This window comes from Bufo gargarizans, chromosome 6, assembly GCF_014858855.1.
Source record: "Bufo gargarizans isolate SCDJY-AF-19 chromosome 6, ASM1485885v1, whole genome shotgun sequence".
Taxonomy (NCBI): Eukaryota; Metazoa; Chordata; class Amphibia; order Anura; family Bufonidae; genus Bufo; species Bufo gargarizans.
This window is the reverse complement of record NC_058085.1, coordinates 270589928-270606911: the sequence shown is the minus strand read 5'-3', so window position 1 is coordinate 270606911 and position 16984 is coordinate 270589928. Positions and strand designations below refer to the sequence as shown.

General features: G+C 43.6%; 1 protein-coding gene across 1 annotated transcript in view; it reads right to left on the bottom strand.

Annotated features, from left to right (window-relative positions):
* LOC122941032 (neuronal acetylcholine receptor subunit alpha-4-like) overlaps nucleotides 1-16751 on the bottom strand; it is a 66198-nt gene extending 49447 nt beyond the window's left edge. Inside the window, exons 1-2 of the mRNA XM_044298017.1 lie at nucleotides 16549-16751; nucleotides 1263-1414 (exon numbers count right to left, since the gene is read on the bottom strand). Of these exons, the coding sequence (XP_044153952.1) occupies nucleotides 1263-1414; nucleotides 16549-16606 (210 nt within the window). The 5' untranslated portion in view covers nucleotides 16607-16751. The remainder of the gene's footprint in view (nucleotides 1-1262; nucleotides 1415-16548) is intronic.
* Between the last annotated feature and the right edge of the window lie 233 nt (nucleotides 16752-16984).

The following is a 16984-nucleotide window of genomic DNA, read 5'->3' as shown; positions in this document are numbered from 1 at the left end:
CGAGGGGACATCCTCTGCGTCTGGAGGAAAGAAGGTTTGTATACAAACATAGAAGGGGATTCTTTACGGTAAGAGCAGTGAGACTATGGAACTCTCTGCCTGAGGAGGTGGTGATGGTGAGTACAATAAAGGAATTCAAGAGGGGCCTGGATGTATTTCTGGAGCGTAATAATATTACAGGCTATAGCTACTAGACAGGGGTCGTTGATCCAGGGGGTTATTCTGATTGCCTGATTGGAGTCGGGAAGGAATTTTTAATTCCCCTTAAGTGAGGAAAGTTTGCTTCTACCTCACAGTTTTTTTTTGCCTTCCTCTGGATCAACTTGCAGGATAACTGGCCGAACTGGATGGACAGATGTGTTTTCTCGGCCTTATAAACTATGTTACTAAAGTAATAATTAGGTGGAACCAACAATATTCCAATAAGTACAGAACACGGAGCTCTTTCTCATGTGGATCAGAGCAAATTCTTTAATTGGAAATACAGTTTCAATCTTAGAAATGCATGCTCAGTGACAATTCTCCCAGTTTACCCAGTCCACCAGCCAACAGAATACAAGGTTTTTGCTTCAAAAGGCAGATCTGAAAGGAGGTGTTTCAGTGAGGGGCATAGTGTCCTAGTTTAGGGTACATCTCAGACAATCATGTACAAGCAGTTCAAAGAGGCTTTCTGCCCATTTTTTTTTTTTTTTTTTAGAAATGAGACAAAGGGGTTGCAGAGAGTTGTGTTGCAGAGATACCCATTAATTAGCTCTGATTTCCAGGGGAACCTAAAATATTCCACAGTGGGAGGAATTGAACCCCGCACAAAACTTCCCACCACAGAGAACATTGAGAGGTTATGTTCCTATAGTGATGGCAAGCCTTGTTCTGGTGTCCACTACCTCCTAATCATACTCAGCAGGCTATAAAGAGCATTGCACCAATGTTGCCTTGTCCAATATTCTTATTTCCCACGAGATAAGAAGAGCCAGAGGTGTCTGACAGCCCCTAATCTCCGCCGAATGAACAAATGTCTAGCTGAGCAGAATATACGTGTCAGTAAAAGACAAGTGGTTACGTTTTCTTCCAGAAACATTGCTATTTCTGTCACATGGTTTTGCTGCTCAACCTGATTGAGAAGAAGGAGGCTGAGCCGCAATACCACATAGAGCCTGTACACAGGTGTGGCACTGTTTAAGGAAGAAAACATGTTTTATTGTCACTGCACAACCCATTCAAAAACAGTAAAATGTTTCTCAAGAGAAATAAAGACCACCTACCACATCGATGAGCTGAGCAATGGAAAGACCAAATCGCACAAGAACCGCATCGGATATGTTAGCTACAGGACGCGACCACTTGTTGTACGCCACAAAAAGCTTTTTCAACAGTCTCTCCTCTGCATGAGCACGGGTCTCGATGTGACACAGAGCTAGAAGAAAGAGCAAGTATGTCTTAATTTATGATATCTCCTTGGACTGCAATTTTTAAGATCACTCCATTATACCATCAACCCCAAAAAGATCACACAAAAAGATCAAGATGTTCATACTATGAGCAAGAGGTTGTAGCTAGGCTTTCCTTACCCAGGGCAAATATTCAATTCACGGTCCAAACCTTGCATCTAAAAACCTTGGAAAAGGCAAAGTAACCTGTGCAGCTTGTCACACCAGCACACAGGGGACATGCCCACCAGTAGCCCCCCAGTTATACCATTGATCTAAAGCAGCCCAACAAAGGATACTTCAGTGTCAAACAACCAACGTCTTTGTAGCTTCTAGCTGAGGACATGCTGGTCAGGGAATCAATGACTGTGTAGGACCCCAGGCCTGGGGGTACTACCAATTGTTTATATTGTTATGTTGTGCATTTTATTTGTTATCAATAATACAAATGATAACGCGCTTACACCGCACCTGGTATCACCACGAAAAGATCACCACAAATGTAAACCACTATGCCTAAGGAATCTTTACCTTGTTACAGGTTCCAAGTCCACGGCGTATTCCCTTCTCTTGTACGCAGTAATAGAATCTAGAGTATATTGGGTCGGTATCTACTTTTAGGAGCGTGCCCCGGATTGTGGCTCAGCTCCATTTCTCTATCAAAAACTTGTGCTTCTCGGTAGAAAGTGATGTCACTGAGCTAAAAATGGCTGGATGTGCCAAATTACCAACGCGTTTCGGATAGATCGCTATCCTTTGTCAGAAATTCTGCTTGGCACCACTCGATACCTTGTATATATACTCTTGTTTCCAACCTGCTTCAACTCTTTCTTCGCCGATTCACTTAAAACATAGTTCCCCCTACGTCCCCCCACCCCCATATTCTTTTCCTTCTTAAGTTACTAAAATCACTATTTTAAACCAAACAGTTCAATCTCGGTATTTAAGCCCATATTAAAAAAAAATATTTCTAATCTACAGAAAGCTGAACCTATAAAGTTTTCTTTCATGTTTGTCTTTATAGTGTCATAATAATGGGTGTCCCTGAAATTTTCTTTGGATGTTATATACATGCTCACCCATTCTTTTTTTCAATTGTCTTTTTGTGCATCCAATATATATCTTATTGCACGGCCAGGTTATTGCATAAACTACCCCCCCGACTATTGCATGTAATGTGTTCCCTGATATTTTGGCCATACGAACCATCTGTGCTTTCAATTTGGGCGCACGGTTTAATAGTGTTTAATTTGCATTTTCTTTTCCTGGCAGTTATGACCAGCAAGGAAGGAATGGCAAAGGTTGGCAGGAACAGGGTTAACCACTCTGTTTCTCCCGTCTTGGTAGGAGTCAGCTGGTCCTGCTTCCTTAGAAGCCTCAGAGTGGAGAGGAAGTGAATTGCTGTTCTCCTGCTTCTCTTACAGACTCCACAGAGATAATTACTTCAATTTGCTCTCAAGTAAAGCCTTGACAGTCCAGACAGCAGAGTGATCTGCTACTTCTGCATGTACAGACACTGCTGTAAGGTGAGGGACTACAGCCAAGGCACCCATTACCAAACAACTACTAGACCAGTATCACCTGAGTGCTGAACTACCACCAACCAACCTTCCTCCACATCCTTGCTGGTGCCCAAGAAGAACTGCGCTGAAGCTTGCTGCTACTATATGTATTTCAAGTTCTCCATTGCACTTAGTAAAAAAGACTTTGCTTCTTTTAACTCATGTATGTCCTCATTCTTCTGTACTATAATTCCACCGCGCTGATCCCCAGTGAACAACAGCCTGAGGGAGTACACAGTGACACAACACTTCATCACGGCCACTATCACTCCTATCCTCTACACCGGCTCCTCAGGAGGTCGATGCAACTGGATAAGGAGGGCGTTTGAGCAAGCTCTTCTACTGACCATTCACATAAGATAGTCATTAGAGTTGAGCAAACCTGCCTTCTGGCAGGTGCAAGTTCGGGGGTTTAAGTGAATTGCGTAATGGATTCCGTTCTTACAGAATCCATCACATAATTCAATGTCGGCTTGCCGCATAATGCAAGTGTATGGCCAGCAACGAGGGTTCCGTTCTTCTGGCCATACACTTGTATTATGACGGCATGCAAAACGGAATGCCTCTAAAGGAGAACAGAATCCATTACGTAATTCACTTAAACCCCAAACCCGAACCTACCAAAAGGCGGGTTTGCTCAACTCTAATAGTAATCAATGGCTATTTTTGTCATAAAGGAGCACCTTGTGCAGAGCAACCAAGGAGCAGTTTGGGGAAACCCAACATTCTTGAGCCTTCATTCACTTGACAATGACCATCGGGGACAGTCAGGAAGCCCCAATCCAGTTTACGTTATCAACTAATCCTACTGACAGTGGTGGATTGGGCCAATTTTGGACATAGTAAACTGACAACTCATAGCAGGTAGACAGTGTGATGATGACAGGTCACATATCAGACCATTTGTACAGAAGACAACCCCCAAAATATGGATTTAATGAAAAACTAGAGCATCCACCTTCACCATTTCTGATCATCTTCAGCTCAGTTTTAAAAAAGAACATCAATGAGTTAACATCTTAACACTTAGAAAGGACACCACACAAGTTATTATTACTAGTCTGAGAATATGTGCTACCATTTGCTAAATAAATATATATATATAATTTCTTTTTGCTTTGTTTCACTTTATTGCGTAGATGGAAAGTGGTTGTCCTGCTCATACTCTGGATCACCTCTTCTCAATTCATATCTTCTACCAGAGAGGAGATGCCAAAGACCCTTTTGCTGACTTTTTGGTTGTGCTCCAAGAAAAGGAGTGTCAGGAGCCATAAGTTTCCCATGTCCATTTCCATATATAATCTCATACATATCAAAGGTGCTGGGAGTCAGACCCACAGCTTCATCATGACCTTTAAGCTGCACAACTGCAGGCCGAATTTATGTTTATGCCTAACAATCCCTATGTTAAATGCATTTAAAGGGGTCGTGCGACGGAAAATATTCAACATTTTTCAAATCAGCAACTGAATCTGAATACTTTTGTAATTCCATGTGATTCAAAATTTTGTATAACCACTGAGTTATTCAATGCAATGTATCTGTATATCGCCACCTGCTGTTTGTTCTTTTTCTTATTTCTTTGTCCACCTCACTGAGGGGGTCGCATGTGCCGAGTTTAAATCTTCAACTGCCATTAGCCATATCTTCTGTTAGGCCTCTTTCACACAACCGTTTTTTTTTTTTTTGCGTACCGTATACGGTCTGTATACAGAACCATTCATTTTAATGGTTCCTCAAAAAAAAAAAAACGGAATGTACTCTGTATGCATTCCATTTCCGTATTTCTGTTCCGTTGAAAGATAGAACATGTCCTATTATTGCCCGCAAATCATGTTCCGCGGCTCCATTCAAGTCAATGGGTCAGCAAAAACAAAACGCAACACATACGGTAATGCATCCGTATGTCTTACGTATCCATTCTATTTTTTGTGGAACCATCTATTGAAAATGTTATGCTCAGCCCAATTTTTTCTATGTAATTACTGTATACTGTATATGCCATACGGAAAAACAGAACATAAACGGAAATACAACGGAAACAAAAAACAGAACAACGGATCCATGAAAAATGGACCGCAAAACACTGAAAAAGCCATACGGTCGTGTGAAAGAGGCCTTAAGTTTTATGAATGTATTATGTAGGCACTGTATGGTAGTATTATTTTATATATGCAGAAAAACTGATGACATGCTTATTGCCCAGAGCTACGTGTTCTATAAAACCGTCCTAAGTCGGTGTTTAATACACTATTATATCCCTATTTGAGGTGCCACTTGACAACTTCAATGACAGATTCATCTCTGCTACATCAGTGTATGTTACATTTCGTGCCACCTGAGTTGCTGGTGTACATCATCACTTTCTAAACTGTAATGGTTATTTAACCCTTTATCATTAATAATAGACCTGCGCTAAAAAATCTCTGCACTCTTAGAGGAAGGGCAGGAGGCATCGCTGGTAAGTGGGTCGCCAGTCTCTAGGGAACGACATGCATAATCTATGACCTTTCTTTAATGGGTAAGAACCTACTCGAGAGAAATCACAGGTGACCTTGCGTAACTGTGGGCAATCTAGAAGCTGAAAAGAAAGACGTAAAGGGGTTATCCAATGATTAATGTAAAAAAAGAAAATTATACGTAATCTAGTACATGACAAACTCTTTCTAACAAAGCCAGAACCAGCCCTGTACCTCACATGGATCCAGAGATCTCCCCATTCATTGCTCCAATTTATTTCAAGCTGTAAGCTTAGGGGACGTGTCCTTTCTCAGGAGACATGGACTATATCAGGGCTGGCCAACCTGCGGCTCTCCAGCTGTTGTAAAACTACAACTCCCACCATGCCCTGCTGTAGGCTGATACCTGTAGGGAGACTGGGCATGCTGGGAGTTGTAGTTTTACAACAGCTGGAGATTCGCAGGTTGGCCATCCCTGGACTATATCAAGGGGCGTGTCCTTTCTACTGGGGCCGCTGGTGACAGACAGAGATGAGCGAAATTTAGAAAAATTCGATCCGGCAGTTTCACAGACTTTTGACAAGAAATTAGATTTGTTACTAATTACTTTGTCACAAACCGCTTTCAACTGTATGGAGCCTGCACAATGACGGGGAACGGCGATCGCGCTGTGCCCAGTAATTTAACCACTCAGATGCCACGTTCAATGCTGATTGCGGCATCTGTGACTCACATTTAGCTTCTCAGGGGTTAATAAAAAATGATTTATACTCACCTCACCACTTGATCGCGGACATGGCCTCTCATCAAATAGATGTGGCGAGTATAATTTTTTTTTTTTTACTTTCAGCCATCATTTTGGGAAAAATTGATTTGTTAGCAAAAGGAAATTTGGCTTAGAATTTTTCCTGAAATTCGGATCAACATCCACTTCGGATACTTCGATTCGCTCAACACTAGTGGCAGAAGAAGGACGGAACTGAGCATGTCCTTCCATCTCAGTGAGCAGGACACAGAAATTAGAAAAAGAACAAACAGCAGGTGGCGCTGTACAGATAGATTTTAGTGAATAACTCAGTCATTATAATACATTTTTAATTACATGCAACTACAAAAGTATTCAGATCCAGGTGCTGGTTTGAAAACTGTAGAATATTTCTTGTGGGACAACCCCTTTAACTGCAGTTAGTCCCCAACATCCGTCCCCAACGAGTCATGAGACACTTGAACGGCTTAAACAGGTCTACAGAAAGCCCAAGAGCTCTCCAAGTTTCAGTTCCTTGAACCTGAATATGCCACCATTGGTTATCAAAAGGACCATGCTTAGCCAAAGTGGACGAAGCTCGGTCTGGCACGGAGCAGAGGAGGGAGGTCACTGCTGCAGCAGCCAAGAGTCTACTCTACCTGAAATGTCTAAAACAAAAAGCGCATTGGATCGCTATATGAACCACTATATCGACCCCCTGTGGTCTAGGTCATAGGAAGCGACGTGGCTGCTCGCTGCACTCATAATCAGTGTGAGGATGAAACAGTCCAGGGTTACAAGCTGTCCAAGTGTCCGACTAGGGGTTCCAAGGGCCCACAGTAAAATGTATTTTGGGGGCCCACCGTACGGATACATTCACATATTACCTGCTCACACAGCAGCAAGATGCTACCAGGTGATTGAATATGGGGGTCCCTGCAGTAACTCTGAGAAGGTAGGTCCTGGGCAGAAGAGGACACTGGCCAGCTTTCCTCTATACCTAGAAGTCATCTCAGCTCTGATTGTGTCTATAATAATAAACTGGGTAGTTTCTTTTACATGAACACAGGCTGGTTGAGGTGCTGTACATTGAATATATGTATGTAGTGCAGTAAGTCTACTGTGTTATGTGCCACTTGTGCAGGGGGTGGGAGACTAGGGGCCCACCGGGGATTCACCTGTACCCCTGTGGGCCAGTCCAAGCCTGGTTACAAGTCACCACTTGATGGAATAGATATACATGTGAGAAGTGCGTATATTTACATTATTAATGCAGTTACCGGGAGAATTCTGCATAGCAACCACCGATATTGCATTTTCCATACAGATCACATAATGCGCAGAAAACTGTCAAGGACATCACAGATTCCTTTGTGAGCATCCGATATACAGCTATGTACAGCCAGCCGCGTTCTATTTGAGTGAAGAGGAGAAAAAAAAGTGGGCCGTCTGTTATTGATGTCCTTGAATGTAAGCCATGACCCTAATGATATCCAGCGTTCGGGCAGGAGCAAGGTAGATGTATGAATTTCTAGATGTGGGGCAGATTGTGCTTAAAATCATTCAAGAATGCCTAAATATGACAGAATTTCCAGAAGGGGCAGTGGTCTCCAATCTGGGGGAAAACTACAACTCTCAGCATGCCCTGAGCCACAGCCTGGAAAGCCGTCGATGGAGACCAGCGGTACGGGCGGTACAGAGATTGAGGTCACACCCAGGCCCAAAAGTCCCTCTACCAGATAAGAGAGGGCTACCGAGTCTGCACACAGTTACCCCTCTGCCTTTCAGCCCATTAATTAGTAGAAACAAGTGATGTGGTGGAGGCGCGAGGTCTCTCCTCCTTATGGAATGGAATCAGTAGCCTACAAATCAGCTCACAGTATGCCCTCCAAAAGTATGGCATCCAAAAATCCAATACACAATGGAGACTGCTCTGTTTGGGAGGCATCTGCCCATCTTCTGCGCTTCTATTGTGATGGTGGTCAATGACTGCAACAAAGGACTGAACATTGCCTTTGATACCAGATTATGATTAGATGAAGAGATTTTTGACATGTCCCTCAAAACCCTGCCACTACCAACCCACTCATATCACCGCTCCTTAAAGGAACAGTAAATAATTCTGCGTAATATTTTCCTCTTCTTTGACCCTGTAAAACTGTGAGAGATACATCCCAGGAGATCAGTCATCCCCCTTCTCCTCCTTATAAACCTCTGTGTGGCTGTAAGGCAGTTATCTGCAACAGAAGCCCTCCCCCACTGCTCTGACTGCAATAGAAGACCAGTAACACTACATTCCACCCATTCTGCAGATCAGTACCCCCTTATTAAAAAAATTTACCATTTACTAGAAGATAATTTCTGGAGGGTCAGGGTCAGCTGGATAATATATCCTGTATTTGTCGTGACGCCAATTGCAGCGTGCGCAGGGTACTATCCCAGGGCCCTTCCAAGGTGGTATAACGCACGTCCCAGATTAGGAATGCCAGAGCGGTGTAATGGCCTATAATGTCACTGTAGGTTAGTGATAGTTGTGTCACGGTGTCTCCTACCTTGGTACGGCTGGACTCCTGGCTCCTGGCTCACTTGCAATAAGTTTAAGTGTAGGGATAGTAGGAGTAATAGAGGAACTTGGCAGAATAATTTATGTCCAGACCTTTAGATAAAGTACAAATGTTGCTTTACTTAAAATAACTTGCATCCAAGCAGTATACAGCTTTGGTCTCTTGGTCCCAGCAGGTTTTGGCAATCATTGGCAGGAATGAATACATCTGCTTTAAATGTGGAGCTTGCAGGATAATCGTCTGCTTGGTAGCTCTGTAATTGTGGCAGGGTTAGCTTCTGCACTTATCTGGTACCTTCTGCTGTATGGGGACAGACTAGCTGAGGAGCAATTGGCTTCTCCTAGGTCTCTGGACTTATCTCACAGATGGATTCTCAGGGGATGCTTTCTTCCTGGAACTCTGGAGGTTGTCTGTAGTTTCTGCTTTCCTCATCCAGCTGAGCTGAAGGTGCTCAGACTGGGTATATGGCCAAGTCTCAGCTGAGACTAGGTCCTTGCTGTCTTCCATATGCAGGGGGTCTCCTGGACACTATCACACAGTCTTCCCCAACAGGGGTGGCTAGTACACTGCAGGATGTGGGACCAGCCCACCTAGGATGTGGGACCAGCCCACCTCTCCACAGAGGGGGAGCTAAGCTGGAATAATCCATTCCAGCTTAGATACACTAAACTGTAGCTTGTACCTGTACTGGTAACCAGTCAAATTACATGAACAATTGCATTCAACATAGATTTATATGCACATTTGTGGAAGACATAATGTAAATTATATCTGATGACAGTATAAAGGCTCTTACAAGATAGTAGCGGGGTAAAGGAGTGTAGTAACACAACTCTGGGGTGTTACACTCACAATCACTTTGGGTAGGTTTTTTTTTTTAAATTGATTTCTTTGCTTACTTTTCCTTTACATTGACCTAAGCAATGAACACCCCATAGTATAGTGCATCTATAAGGGGTGAGGAGGTACTGGTTGAATCCTGATAATACTGATCTGCCATAAAAGATGAAGAACAGCAAGTGGTAGGAGAGGGCCTTGTTACAGATTTGACATTGGGGCCCAGAGTCTTAAAGGGCTGTGTTACTTCAGCAAATGGCATTTATTATGTAGAGAAAGTTAATACAAGGCACTTTCTAATGTATTTGTATTATCCATATTGCCTCCTTTGCTGGCTGGATTTATTTTTCCATCACAGTATACACTGCTGATTTCCATGGTTATGACCACCTTGCAATCCAGCAGTGGTGGTCGTACTTGCACACTATAGGATAAAGCACTAGCCTATGTGTGCTCCCATGGTCCCGGACACCAGAGAGGCCGATGCTTTTTCCTATAGTGTGCAAGCATGACCACCACTGCTGGATTGCAGGGTGGTCTGTAACCATAGAAACAAGCAGTGTATAATGTGATGGAAAAATGAATCCAGCCAGCAAAGGAGGCAATATGGATAATAACAATACATTAGTAAGTGCCTTGTATTAACTTTCTCTACATGATAAATGCTATTTGCTGAAGTGAAACGACCCCAAAGTTATGCCACTGTGTCTGTCCTTACAGTATGGATCCCTCAATGCAGTTGTTCCTCTAGTCTAGGACAGAGAGATATAGATGTCCACATGAGAGCCCACATAGTCTCTGGGAGATAGAAATACTATTTTTTCCTCCTCTTTTGATTCATCTCAAAGGAGGAGAAAGTCAGACAGAAAATTGCTATAATAATGAGGGACACTCTAAAATACAGCGCCCCCAACAGCATAATTGTGTAGTCATTACAGACAACGTCGTATTTCCCATCTGCTAATTCAAAATTTTGCAAAACGAACTGCAGAAATATATGATCATCAGTATGGAGAGGAAGAGAGGAGAGGAAGAGTCGGGAGAAGGAAGGGGAATGGATGACAAGGTGGCACAGATGTGTGAGGGCAGGGGGCAGCAGTGAGGGGAGCAGGTGTTAGATATTATGAAAGCAGCAGGTAGGGAATCCAGCTGAAGGAAGAGGATTTGGATGATGTCTTGAATTTTTAAGGTAGATATTTGGAAGTGTGACTGTTTGCTGCGAGCTCTGTGCCATACATAATGTGTATCCCCATGCCAACGTACACATGCCAACCGTTCATGCAGCAGTCATACAGCCGCAGTAAGCAACATAATGCAGGAAAGCACCATCATAAGCAAGGGGGTTATGTAACAAACCTAAATCGCCAAAGTCCTGCAACGTTCTTATAAACTTTGTCTTGAATTCTTTACCATTTTCAAGATCTCTGCTTAACATCAGTGAATGGAAATGACAAAAAAAAAACATTCACTGACAGCAGACAGAGATATTGAGCATGGTGAGGAAAATTCTAGTTGCAGTGCTCTCCATTACACAAGGGTTGGCTCACCTTGGAAATTGATGGCATATCACTGGGATATCCCATCAATGTCAGATATGTGCGGATCCCACCCCTGGGACCCACTTTTATCTAGAGAACGGGCCCTTGAAGTGAAGGAGAGCAGGCAGCCTTTGCACAGGATGTTCTCTATTCATTACTACTGCAGTTCCAAAGAGAGCTGAGCGGGCTGCCATAGTGGAGGGGGCATCACACAACACGTCACCATTCACTACTATGGGACTGCCGCAAATAGCTGAGCCAGTGCTCACCATGGCGGTGTAATAACGATGAGTGGAGGGTGGCGGCGCACACACACCGGCTGCTTTCTGCTTACGTTGTGGGGGTCAAATTCTGAAGATAGGAGCGGGTCCCACATATGGGACCCTAACTTGACATTGATAGCATATTGTAGCGATATGCCATCAATTTCCCATATGGGCGGCCAACCCCTTTAAAAGAGTTGTTTGGTTAAGAAACCCCATTTAAAATACCCGTGAGGGGATTTGAGTAAATATATGGGAATCTCTTGTTGAGGGGCCTCATTTATTAAGGGGGAGAGCAGTTCTACAAAGAGTGTTTCTCTCAGGAGGACACATCACATCCAGGCATCACATGAACTGCTCATTGATTTCAGTGAGAACCGTGTAATGCTTCATCTCCCCTGTGGAGGTGCTGCAGGGAAATTAAACACTTGCTGCCCGTTTCCCAGCAGATGACGGCCAAACACTGGGGGTCTCCGCAGTAATCAGCTTATCATCGGGGGACGATTCTAATAGAAGGCATTGTTCAAAGCAGATCACCCCTTTAAAGGGACCACTATGCAAACCTGAAATACTGAGTTATGTCCAGTGCAGGGCCTGAGGGACCCAGGAATTGCAAGTGCCATCCAAAAACCTCCCTGCCAGCAGCTCTCTAATTGGTTGGCCAGCTTCGGAATATTTAACCGACCATGTGCCAATTTTTTACATAAATAATCCAGAATTCAATGTTCAATGTTCTTTTCATAGACATGTCCTCCCCTCTTCTTGTCAGATTGTCAGCTCCTCTGGGGCAGTAAATGTCATGAATGAACGTATTCTCTGTACAGCACTCCAGAGTATGTCAGCACTGGATAATAAAACTGCGCCATTTAACAGCAGCCCTCCAGCCCGCAGAGCCCTCAGTCATCAACAGTGAGTCAATAAAGGGGGCTCATCTCCTTGGGGGGTGCCGGGTTCTCAGCTTCGCAATCGCAGAGGCTAAAATGAGTGTTACGATACAGCTTTCTATCCCATGTCACCCCCGGGAATCCGGAGCCGGATGAAAACGAGGAATAATCTTCTCTTATTAAACTAACAACCTCAGGGTTGGCGATTTTTATGTAGAAATGAGGGGGGAGGGGGGGGGGGGGGAATCGGCATCAATAAAACATGTGTACAGCAAGCCCCCCAGTCACATACAGACAGATCACAGAGGGTGCAGCAAGCAAGCAAGGTTAACTCTTTCCTCCTGGATGAAGCAGGGATCGATTAATGCAGTAGGTTTACCTGCAGCCCTGGCTGAGTCCCATAACAAACTCAGCTCTGCTACATCTATAAGTTACTGAGACATAGAAATATAATGACAATAAACTGAATTGTGGCCCCACAGGTTTCCACCCCCACAACGCAGTAGGTAACGTACACTAACCGCTAGAGACGAGCTAATTGCTCACAATCCGCTTCCGGTTCAGTTCCACCAATTTGATTTGGGTCCAAATCGATTCGACCCAAATCAAAAGTTCTCCGATTGGCCTGTAAAATTGTGTAGGACTCTCTGGGGTCTCCTATTTTTTCTCTTTTTTTTTTGTTAACTAATTACTTTATTAATTTTTCTCTCACCTGAATCCACTCACCCAAAATTTGGCCCTAAAATTACAAAATTTGGGTCAAATCTTATTCATTTACAATCATTTCCCTCATTTTTACTAAGAACCGAGCCTATGGATGAGTAGGGGTCTCCCAAGAATGAAAAAAACAGTAAGCTCCACTGGTTATACTTATATCATGTGGAATAGGACATGATGTAGCAGAGCTGAAATGGTCTTTTGGGATCGTCTCTTTTTCTGCGTCATGAAGGTGCTCATAATGCAGTCATCTTTCTTGTATTAAGTACTTCAGATAATACCTGAGATGGTACTCTCGCCTCTTCCCTTCTACATTGTAAGCACTTGTCTGTCAGTTTATTGGGCTCGTATTAAGCATGTAAACCCTTCCGATATGTGCAGCACTCCGGAGTGAACGCACTTTAAAATAAATATTAATATTAAAAATAATAATTACTGTGACATCACTGTGAATTGTAAATGACAAACTCAGCTCCACTACACCTCTAGCTCAATTGCTCACCCCTTACTCCAGGAGATGACATTGATATTCTGGGGAGAACTTTGGGCACAATCGACCCTCCTTACCCCCCAGTGATGTCAGAAATGCACACTGCTTTTCCCGTGTGACGGGACTACAAGCTCCATCATATCCTGGTACTACTACTGACTATGGTCGGCAAAGAGTTAACATGACCCTTCTACAGCTGCATGCTCTCAGTGCAGCGATAAGGTGACAGCACCTTATCGCTGACCGGCTCTGCCTATCTGCATCAGCACCTTCCCATTACTCTGCCACTCGCCAAGTGTTGGAATCTTGTAAATGAAATGCGGCCACTTATCTGGAAGCTTCAGTCCATGGAAATCTGGGTCTCAGCACTTAGGACCTGTCCACGGTGCTGCAGTGACTGAATGCCTGGAAGGGGAGATTGTGCCCATGGCTGTTCCATCATGAAGTCCAGTTACCCTTATCTAGAAGCCAGATGCCCTCAGCCCATGGAAATCTCTACGCACAGTCCCTTCGGAGCAGTCCATGGAGCTGAAGGATCAGCAGAGTCTTAAACAAGCCGCTAAGCCTTTACAGGCATAGGCTTCCTTAGCGTCTCCTTGAGTGTCTTCCAGCAGAGGAACAGACTGCCGGAGTTACCGTAGCCGGACAACACCGGGTTCTCTTTCACTATGATGGGATCTGCCGAGTTTCTGGTATAAATGATGAGACAAACTGGGATTTTTATGTCAGATTCCATTATAGTGAATGGGAACCTGGTGTTGTCTGGCTATGCCGGATATGGTAACTCCGGTAGTCTGTTCCTCTGCCAGAAAAGACTATAGGATTTACCAAACGGAGATGTAAATGAAGCCTTAGCGTACTTTCACACTAGCGTTATTCTTTTACCGTATTGAAATCCGGTAAAGGGTCTCATTACCGCAAAAAAAACCTAAAAAAGCGTCAGTTTTGTCCTTATGCATTCTGATTGGAAAGCAATCCGTTCAGGATGCATCAGGATGTCTTCCGTTCCCTCCCTTGTACGGTATTTGACCGGACAAAATACCGCAGCATGCTGCAGTATTTTTTCCAGACAAAATCCCGGAACAATACCGCACTTGCCAGATCTGGCATTAATTTTCATTGAAATGTATTAATGCCGGATACGGTACCAAGTGTTCCGGAAATTGCCGCATCGCCAGATCCGTTTTTACAGTCTGTGCATGCACAGTTGTTTCTAGCTGTGAAAAAAATTAAATACAGGATCCGTTATTCCAGAAAGACGGATCTGGTATTTCAATGAATAAGTCTAACGGCAAAAAGAGATATCCGTTTGCATACGGATTTCCGTATCCGGCAGGCAGTTCCAGCAGCACAACGCTAGTGTGAACGTAGCCTTATTAGGCTCAGTTACATGGTCTGGGAGAACTCCACAAGACGCTGCCGTCCCTTCAGCACCTCCGGCAGCATCGTGACGTATTCATAGACTAGAGTGATCTGACTTCTAGATAAGAGTACGGGTACTGACACACGCGAGTTTGGCACTGGTGTCCCTTGACCACTAAAAAAAATGCCAGAATAAGCAATTTGTCAGTGAGCTCAAAATACCCAAAAAAAGAAAAAGAAAACGCCAAGAGCTCCAGCATGCTGTGTTTTTGAAAAGAAGCCAAAATGATAAAAATATGCCACCTAATAAACAAAAAGGCCAGAAGCAAAAATAAAAAAAAAGATGCTTGTGTGCCCTGAGTTTTCTATTCTGGAGCTGGTGGTTTTACAGCAAGAAATGCACCGAAAATAACGGCAAAAACCGAAGTGTGAAAACACCCTTACTGGGCTTTCATGATAGAGCAGGCTGTCTAAGATAAAGCACCCATCTGGCACAGCTGTCGCTTTCTGCACCATGGGCAGTTCATATAAATTTGGACTTCATTATAAAGTAGTGTGCACAATATGGCAGCATAGCCGTCTTCTATCAAGTGTAGGACACTGCTGTCTCTTCTGGACCATGGACTCCTGCCAAAATCATTAGTGATTTGTAAAATATTTTGTAGAATATTCGTCATATTCAAGATTAATTTATTGAATGCGATAAATCGGCAATGTAAAAATCACGTAATGCGAATTCGTAAAGCAAAATACAGGCGTGGGTCGCTTTGGCTACATTTTTTAAGCTGCTAGAAGTTTCCTGAGACTGGAGAAAAGGGTTGGCACGGAAGAACATTACAATAGCTTTATATGCAGATAGGGTCAAGTGCTCCAATATATTCGCAATTTCGCTAATCGGCAGTGATTAGAATATTTTTTCGCACTACGTGCAACTTCACTTTTTAGCAGGACTGACTACAGATTACTGATTGGGAACTTGACATTGCTTCTTTCTCATTGGCCCACAAGCAAGAAGCAGAGAGGAATCATGTGTTCGATATAACGAATATATAGCACTATAGTCAAAATATTCACAAATTCTCAAAGTGGCGATATTTGCGCTAAAAATTCGCTATTTGAATATTCGTGCTCAACACTAAAAATCATTCATAAAGAGATTTATGTGGACCAAGGTGTCATGACGTAAGAGTAATCAGACTTTCATGGTATAGCAGTAGGGTGCACAATATGGCAGCACAACAATCTTATATCATGAAAGTCCATAAATGTACTGTTATAAAGTCCATTTGCCAGACTACGTGTCCATAAGCAGTATTTATGAGATGTCCATGGTGCTGAAAGAACAGCAATGCCTTAAAGGACAAGTGACAAAGTCTTTAGATAGCTGCTCCTATGTTGTCCATCTAACTCTCAGTGAGGAGTCCACTGGGTTCCACCAAGGTGCTGATAGCAAGACTCCTTCACCTTACGAACTGTCTGAGCTTGAGAAGGACACAGTGAGTGTATGAAAGTCAGTGTGTAGGTCATCATAGAATAGGAAAGTAAATTGTATATCATGGAAGCCCTCAAAGATCCTGTCTCTCCATCATATCTTTGGAGGCACATGAATGCACATCAGATCTCAGAGATAACCCTCTCCCATGTTACAGAGTAGGTGCCCCCTGGAGCCTTAAGAGTTTCAAGAAAGAACTTAGACTCACCTGGAGACAGAAGCAAAGACACCAGGAGAAGAGCTGCAGAGGAACCTTGGAAAGTCATGATGTTGACCAAATGACCTAGGGTTTCCTATGATTGGAAAGCAGCCTGAAAGTCCTGGAAGTCTTCTCCACTAGAGTATCATCGCCTTCTCCAGTCACTGTGTAATGGGACCTTGCTAGAACTGACCCTTTGCTCCATAGGCTGATGTCACCTGAGTCTTCCAGTCTCTTGAAGTATTCTCATTTCACATTCTCACCCATGGAAGAAGTGGTGAGTTCCTGGGCTGCTGGCTCCTTGATGAGCGAGAGCTGTGTCTGGCAGAGAAGGGGCAGTCTGCTTCTCTTCTTCTAAGACCTGCCCACCTCGGGCACTGGGTGTGTAAGACTCTGAGGTGCCAGGAGACAGAGCTACCAAGCTTCTCCATCCTCACCGGGCATA